At 35.3% G+C, this 8,729-nt stretch overlaps 1 protein-coding gene across 1 annotated transcript; it reads left to right on the top strand.

Moving 5' to 3' along the window:
- The first annotated feature begins 657 nt into the window (after window positions 1-657).
- Window positions 658-4,987, top strand: LOC104232284 (jasmonate-induced oxygenase 2-like). The gene is made up of 3 exons (XM_009785456.2): window positions 658-1,515; window positions 2,108-2,438; window positions 4,549-4,987. The coding sequence occupies exons 1-3, from the start codon at window positions 1,004-1,006 to the stop codon at window positions 4,798-4,800; spliced, it is 1,095 nt and encodes a 364-aa protein (XP_009783758.1). The 5' UTR covers window positions 658-1,003; the 3' UTR covers window positions 4,801-4,987.
- Window positions 4,988-8,729: the final 3,742 nt, after the last annotated feature.

Genomic DNA, 8,729 nt, shown 5'->3' with positions numbered 1-8,729 from the left:
AAAAAAAATATGAAGTTCTCACATTCATTTTCTACGAAAATAAATGATATTAATTATCCACAATTTAAATTAAGATAAATTAACTTAATAATCTGACTTGTATTCATATTTAAATATTTTAATCTTAATAGATAAATAAATAAATAAATGTGGTCTTATTCTCCCGGTTAGTTATTACTGTCCTAATTAATTATATGATTGTGGAGAAATTATAAGGTCTGATTGGTCAGTCGGTGACTGAAATTTGATGCTACTAAAATTTTTTACTAGTGAAATATCTTAAATATTAATATATATTCACATGACAAATTGGGTTTATAAACATAGTACCCACAGAAAACGAATATGAATAAGAGGTCTCAACATGTTAGACTTCCGTTTTCAGTCCTAGTCATTCCTAGTTTGGAGTGACCAAGTGGTCCAACATGTTCACATGACAAATTGCGTTTGTACATATACAGCTATACACCATTCTTTTTGGGTACCACAGAAAGGCATATGTTATTAGTAGTATGTAATTAATCTGATTATTGTTCGTCACATCTGCAGTCAGCCTTGCAATATATACAGCACACAATAATTATGAAATAATATCTTAAACCCCTCACAATAACGTGTTAGCTAGCTCATATATATCACGTTCTCCTTGCGTCCATTACTCCATTTCACTACAAAACAGCCAACCCTCCACTTTTCTTAAAGGTTACGAGGCCTCTTCTTGGCCACTATATATATTAATTTCTTGCCACGCTCCTTTCTCCAACTGTTATATCTTTGTGTTAGTGGCAAGTTGCCAACTCTTTCAGGCTTCGTACTTCCGTCGCTTTCCATATACTTTTTCAGTATAATTGCTGTGTGACTACACGGATATTTTATGATTTTCTGGGGTTGTGGGGTGTGTTGTGTATGTATAATAAATGTAATCTATGGATTGTCTTATCATCGTACTCCGGCCCGATATTCGGATAGTCAGAAACCTTGGTGTCCGTGAACTAAATAAGAAATGAAATTTCCAGGAGATTGGCCAGAACCTATAGTCCGTGTGCAATCATTATCCGATAGTGGCATCTCAACAATTCCCAACAAATATGTCAAACCCCCAACAGATAGGCCATCGTTAAATACTTCTTTCAAGAATATTGGTGTTAACATTCCAACCATTGATCTTGAGGGACTCTTTACTGCTGACGGAAACATTAATAATGCCCAAAAAACGTCAATTTATGAACAAATTTCAGAGGCTAGTCGACACTGGGGATTTTTTCAGGTTGTGAACCATGGTGTTCCTCCTGAGCTTATGGACGAAGCTCGACAAGTTTGGCGAGAATTCTTTCACCAGCCTATGGAAGTTAAGCAAATTTATGCAAATACGCCTAAGACTTACGAGGGCTACGGCAGCCGCCTTGGAGTTGAAAAAGATGCAATTCTTGATTGGAGCGATTATTATTATCTTCACTATCTTCCTTCCTCCTTGAAGGACCATCACAAGTGGCCTGCCCTCCCTCTTTCCCTCAGGTACGTACTACCAAATTATACACACTTATCAATATTGTAATGATATTTTTAAGAATATTGACCGGTTATAGCAAGCTATGTTTGTAGCTCGTCCAAAAATACTGCGGCGCATTTGTTGAATCCTCCAAAAATGCACTATTTTTGGAGAATTCGACATGCATCCGAGGGTATTTTTGAAATGTCCAAGCAATATAGATAGAAAGTTAGTTACCATTTTTAACAAATATCTAGCTACGTGTAATTGGCTTATAAAAGTAAATAATATGATTGCGTAAATATGTTTTGAATTTTCTGTGCATATAACTTAAATGTCAATGCTAAACAAATTTCCTCAAACCATCATATATAGAAGCTTATGTTGTTTGTAGTATTTGACTAGTTTAAATTTTTTATTATACTGATCTTTAAGTTAAATATTTTGAATAATGCAGTTGCTCTCTACTGTTCAATTTCGGTATAATATCTTTTCTCTCTTTCTCATTTTCGGGAGATATAGGCTGGTTCATTGCTGTCATTATAATGAGATGAGGAAGTTTCAACGGCTTTTAAACTTTGAGTGATGGAAATTAAAATGTAGTAACAAATAATGCAGGGAAGTGGTGGAAGAATATTCAGAACAAGTTGTGAACTTTTGTGGGCGTTTAATGAAGATTTTATCAGCAAATCTTGGGTTAAGAGAAGATGTTTTACAAAATGCGTTTGGAGGAGAAGATATAGGAGCATGCCTAAGGGTGAATTTTTACCCAAAATGTCCACAACCGGACTTGACCTTAGGCCTTTCCCCACATTCGGATCCAGGTGGCTTGACCATTCTCCTGCCGGACCAGGACGTCGCCGGCCTTCAGGTCCGCCGCAACCGCGATTGGATCACTGTAAAGCCAGCTTCTCATGCTTTCATTGTCAATATAGGTGATCAGATTCAGGTGAACGCATATTGTCTTTGCTGCTCGTCTTTAAATTCTCTGTTTTTTTTTTTTTTTTTGTCTAGTACGGCGGAAATCATATCTGTGAAAATGATTTCGTTTTTTGACTCGATTTTATTAAAACAAAACCAAATCAACTATATAGATTTGGATTGATTCGATTTTGTCGGATTATTCAGATTTTTTGGTTTTTTTGTTGCAAGAATAATATGTCAATTTTATTTTGTTAAATTTTTTATAAGTAAATATATGTTTAAATAAAAATTAAAAATATTGAAAAACATATGATCTATTAAAATATTCTTATGGGATACTTTTTTTAATAACACATTATAGTTATTTTTTTAGTTATCTGACAATAATTTTTCGTTGATATACACTTTCAAGATTAACCAAATTTAATAATTAAATATAAAATCAATATGGTACCTAAATAATTATATGTTCTATTTAATTTTCAAGTATCGAAATACCACTTCAATTTCAAAAAAGATATAAGAATTTAATAGATATTGACATATGAATATGGAAGAATAAAGATATTGTCGCATTTCAATAACACTTGATAAAATGATCATACAACACTTTACTTAAAGTTAATAAAAATGGAGTACTTCATATTCTATTAAATATTACATCCCATACGGGAATCCCAAATATTTCTTGATAACTTTTAAGAAAATTCTATATAAAGTCTTAAAAGTATATATAAAAATTATATATTTGTATATCGGTTTGGTTCGGATTTTTTTTACTCAATATCAAATCTCATCGGGTTTTTTAATTGGTTTGGTTTGACTTTTCGGTTTGGGGTGATTTTCCGGTTCGGTTTGTACACCCTTACCAAAAACACCTACATGTTAATATTTGTTTATTATTATTAGTAGTTTGTATTTGTAAGTTATTTTAAAAAATAGTGTTTGCAAATTGACGAAAATAGTCACATGGGAGGGAGAGAAAATAGCCTCCCCGCGTCGCTTGCTCTGTGTAAACACAGAAGGTTTAAGAAGCTAAATTTCAATGAATAGGTCTTAATTATAATTCTCAACTGTTTTCAAAGCGCATGTTAAGAAGAAAAACATAAACTATGTATTTGACAAATAAACGTCACAACTTGTTATTTGATATATGACATTTAACCACGTTCATTTAATTTGGTCTTTCTATCAAAGTGTTGCCCGGTACGTGCATTATTCTCTATATAGAAATGTGTAAGTAATTATAATAATTGATAATTAGCAAGTTACAACCTTCCGAAAAAAAGGGCTTTAGCACATGTAACACTAAATAAAAATGACGAATATTCTTTGCTCATTCTTTTAGTGACTTGTTTTCACAATTTTACGCAACTTTTTCAAAGAATTATTGCAACTTCGCTACGTACATTTTACACTCTTCTGAAAATTCTTGATTCACACATATTGTTTGCGAATATTTCTGAAAACAATTAATAGTACCGACATAACGTAGTTGTTACAAGTTACAATCCTGTCATTAATACCAGTGTTCCAAGAAGGCCAAGGTGTAAGAAAACATGTGATATTTAAGTTTTTCTCATTTAGCAAATGAAATAAAATGTACCAATATAGAATGTTTCTTTACTTACATTTGTTCTTGTAATCTTCATTACACAAATTCCCATATTGGGCAAACACCGTAGGACCTATATATTGAATGAATCTGACATCTGAAGATAACGTACGACATGAAATGTTGGACCACCTAGCAAAATTCTACTTGAATTTCCATCAAAAGTTACAACCAGTACTTCTTCTTTTCCATTCCTCTTTTTTATTTTTTTGTTGGGGGGGGGGGGGGTGATGGTTGCTCAACAGTTGAATATTTCAGATGACTTGGCTGTTTTTAGCTTCTTATTTCATTTGAAAAATGATGGAGTAAATTGTTTTCTATCCGATTATTTATGCCTCAAATGACAGAGATATATACTTCATTTTGTTGATTGAATTTTCAAAATATAGACGTAAGACCTGAAAATTACATATATAGCACATTCTGAAGACAAAATTTAGGAATTATCTTGTTCAATGATAGGCAAAATTAATTAAACTTTTGAAGTCATGACCAATGAATCTGTTTGTTTATAATGTAGGTATTAAGCAATGGTATTTACAAGAGTGTTGAGCATAGAGTGATGGTGAATTCAGCAGAAGAGCGTGTTTCTCTCGCCTTCTTTTACAATCCTAAAAGTGATTTGATGATAGAACCAGCAAAGGAGGTGGTGACGCCGGAGAATCCTCCATTGTATCCGCCAATGACCTTTGATGACTATAGACTCTACATAAGGACTAAAGGACCTCAAGGAAAATCACAGTTACGCCAATCCAACAAATCCCCAACATGATAAATAAAGTATTTTTTACATATATATCTAACCTCCGTATAAAAGTTATTGGGTTCACTTGAATACGGAATGTTACATGATTCCGCCACTGTTTGCAAGGCTGGCTTTGATTCATAATTTTGTTGGGTCGCGTAGATTTCATGTATACATGAACGAAATTACATTCTCCATTTTTTTTCCTCTTAAAGATCATTTAAAAGCATAGAAATAGTTCAAGGAAGATTATTACAAATTGTGATTAATTTAAACGATTGAATCCCCAATAAGTCTTTGCGGTACGAAATAAAACATGCAAAGGAGGGAAATTTCTTTTTTTTTTTTTTTGAGGCAAGAAGATAATATTTTATATAGAACTAAGTACTGATAGAGTCATTACAAGCCATATTGGCACAACCAGAGATGCTTAACATTGCGTCGATATTGCCTAGAGCTGCTAGTTTGCTACAAGCGTCAAAAGACATATTACGAACTGTTCCATCCCCACTTTTGTCCCCCAGCATCCTGGACTCGACAAAGTTGGGAGGATTATGATAACATACTAGATTATTCCTGGTGAGTTGCTTTGATCCTTCTTTTGCTAGCAGATGAGCTGCTCCATTGCCTTCTTTGCAACTATGCAAGAGAGTTACTCGTCCCAGCTTGTCCATCAACCATCTGCAGTCATAGATAATATTGTTGTAGATTAGTGATCCCTTATCAAGAGAGTGTAAAACATCAGTGGAATCAATTTCCACTTCCAGTGGAGTTAAATTATTTGAGGCTGCATAGATCAGTCCTTGGTGGAGGGCAAGGAATTCAGCATGAATAGGGCAATTTGCATGAACTGACTTCATGAATCCAAGGATCCAATTTAAATCAGCATTCCTGAACAGTCCTCCAACATCTGATGTAGCAGTACTATGAAATAAGCCATTAGTATTCAGCTCATACCAACCTCTTGGGGGTGCATGCCAAGAAATTCTTACCGGAAGAGTTTTAGTGATGTTTGACGTTTTTTCTGTGAGGAATCTATATTCAATGACATGGTTCTTTATTAGGGAGGGTGTAAGAGAGAGGCTTGTATTATTGATGTTGTTCTTATTTCTAGAAAGCCACAGGTTCCAAATGATGAAGGGAAATAGATTTTCCCAGTTCATAATGTTGGGAGACAAGCCAGAATAATTAATAGCCTGAGGTTTCAAGTTCTTAAGAGATAGGAGCCAGTGCTCATTAAGGGGGGGGGGGGGGTTGGAGTTCTAAAATAATTTATGTTAAAGAGAGATTGCCAGAAGACTTGGGCATTGTCGCAATGAAGAAAGATGTGCACAATGCTCTCCTCTTCTTTACAATAAATAGTACATATAGGATCGATATTGATGCCAAGGAAATATAAATAAGTCCTGGTAGGAATTCTTCCATGGTAACATAGCCATAAAAAAAATTAATTTTGTTGGGGCAATTAAGAGTCCAAATCCAGTCAAAGTTTTTCCCTATTATAACATTAGGAGATTCCTCAAGAAGTTTATAACAAGACTTGGTGGAAAAGGTACCATTTGGAGAACTGCTCCAATATATCCTATCAGAGAGGTTACTGTGGGGAAATGTAATAGAGTGAATCTTGGTAGTTATGGATATGGGAATTTCAAAAGAGATTTTGTCAAGGGCCCAAGAGTTATTTTGGTATAGGTCGCTAGGAGTTAGGAGGAGATCATTTTTTGCTAAAGGCCCTATGAGGAATTGACGAAGAGGCTCGCAATCAGGAATCCAGTTACAAGACCAAATGTTAATTTTAGAATTCTGGCCAATTAACCAGGCAATACCTTTGGAGCAAATTCCCCATCCTATTTTTAGACTTTTCCAAATAAAGGAGGGATGTTTGGTAGTGGTATGGATGTATTTAGAGATGAGCAAATTGGCCCAAGGGGTAGTGGGGTAGTTTAAGAATCGCCATGCAAGGCTAGTGAGGAGGGTTTTGTTTTTTTCACGTGCTTTCCTTATGCTTAGCCCTGTGATGATCCAAAATGTCATCTTTAAATTAAATAATTATCTCGGTGTTTTAAGAACTTGAAAAGAGCTATCAATAATTTCTCAACTTGCGTGCGCAGTCCGCATAATTTTATGGAAGGTTTTTGTATGAAAAATGGATTAAATTATGAATTAGAGCTTTAAAACTCAACTGAGTTGACTTCGGTCAATATTTTGAGCAAACGAACCCGGATCCAAGATTTGATGGTCCTAGGAGGTCCGTAGGAAAATATAGGACTTGGGCGTATGCCCGGAATCGAATTCCGAGGTCTCGGGCCCGAGAAATGAATTTTTGAGTAAACTTATTTTCTGAAAATATTTAAGGAAAATGGAAATGAAATTTGATTAGAAAGTGATGGTATCGGGCCCGTATTTTGGTTCCGGTGTCCGGTACAGGTCTTATATATGGTTTAAGCACTTTCTGTAAAGTTTGGTTGAAAACGGACGTCGTTTGACGTGTTTCGGACTCAAAATGGAAAATTTGATGTTTTATGAAATTTGAAAGAATTCTTGGATTTTAAAGCTTAATTCGTGGTATATGATGTTAGTTTGGCGATTTGATCGCACGGTTAAGTTTGTAGGATGTTGTTGAGTTAGTGCATGTGTTTGGTTAGGAGCCCCGAGGGCTCGGGAGTGTTTCGGAGGTGTCTCGGAGTGATTTCGGACTCGGGAAAATAGCAGAAAATTTGCAGAAATAGTACCCCGTGAACAGTACCAATGAACAATACCAATGAACAGTACTCCGTGAACAGTAAAAACGCATGAATAGTGCCCCCAAAAATTCTAGGCAGTTAAAGGACGAACAAAACGTTTATTTTTCATTTTTTTGAGTTTCAAACTCGGATTTTGGGCGATTTTGAGGTGTTCTTCACGATTTCAACTCAAGTAAGTGTCCTATACTCGAAAGTGTTTATATTACATAAATCCATGGTTATTTTCATCATTTAATTCGGATTTAAATGGAAGAAATCAAGTTTTTTGCAAAATCTTCCAAAAATGAAAATTTTAGATTTGGAGGTCGAGTTGTTATCGGAATTTGATAAAATTTATATGGGTGAACTCGTGGTTGAATGGGTTATCGGATTTTATAAGTTTCGCCGGAATTCGAGACGTGGGCCCCACGAGCGATTTTGAGTTAAATTTCGGATTTTGTTGGAAAATTAGTATTTTCATATGGAATTAATTCGTACGATTTATATTGAGTATATTGAATTATTATGACCAGATTTGAAGCTTCGAACGAATTCGCGAGGCAAAGGCTTGTTGGAATTTTGAATTGGTTGCAAAGCGAGGTAAGTGTTTGGTCTAACCTTAGCTTGAGGGATTAGGAGTTGTGTCTTAATTGCTACATGTTAATTGTAGAGTACGACGTATAGGCATGGTGACGAGTATCTATACGTTGGTGTCAAGCATGTCCGTGAGTCTTGTATTATAATTGTTATGACTCCGTTGTGGTTTATTGCGCTTCATATGTTATTATAGTCATTGTTCCCTTGCCAGGATGTTTGTTTGATATTATTGTTGCCTTGCCAGGATGTTTGTTTTGATAGTATTGTTCCCTTGTCGGGATGTTGTTGAAATATTATTGTTCCCTTGCCGGAAAGTTGTTATATTGCTCTTGTTCCCTTGCCAGGATTCCTTGTGATTATTGTTGGCTTGTAACTGGGAGCGGGTGGTACGCCTACCACAAGATATATAATGAAATGGGAGCGGGTGGTATGCCTACCACAAGATATATAATGAAATGGGAGCGGGTGGTACACCTACCACAAGATATATAATGAAATGGGAGCGGGTAGTACGCCTACCACAAGATATATAATGAAATGGGAGCGGGTGGTACGCCTACCACAAGATATAATGAAATGGGAGCGGGTGGTACGCCTACCACAAGATATAATGAAATGGGAGCGGGTGGTACGCCT

The sequence above is a fragment of the Nicotiana sylvestris genome, chromosome 5, assembly GCF_000393655.2.
Source record: "Nicotiana sylvestris chromosome 5, ASM39365v2, whole genome shotgun sequence".
NCBI lineage: Eukaryota > Viridiplantae > Streptophyta > Magnoliopsida > Solanales > Solanaceae > Nicotiana > Nicotiana sylvestris.
This window is presented reverse-complemented; position numbering and strand designations above follow the sequence as displayed.

Coding starts and splice junctions, on each gene's coding strand:
- LOC104232284 (XM_009785456.2), top strand. CDS start 1,004: ATGAAATTTCCAGGAGATTGGCCAGAACCTATAGTCCGTGTGCAATCA. Junction 1,516..2,107: donor GCCCTCCCTCTTTCCCTCAG/GTACGTACTACC, acceptor CAAATAATGCAG/GGAAGTGGTGGAAGAATATT. Junction 2,439..4,548: donor ATATAGGTGATCAGATTCAG/GTGAACGCATAT, acceptor TTTATAATGTAG/GTATTAAGCAATGGTATTTA.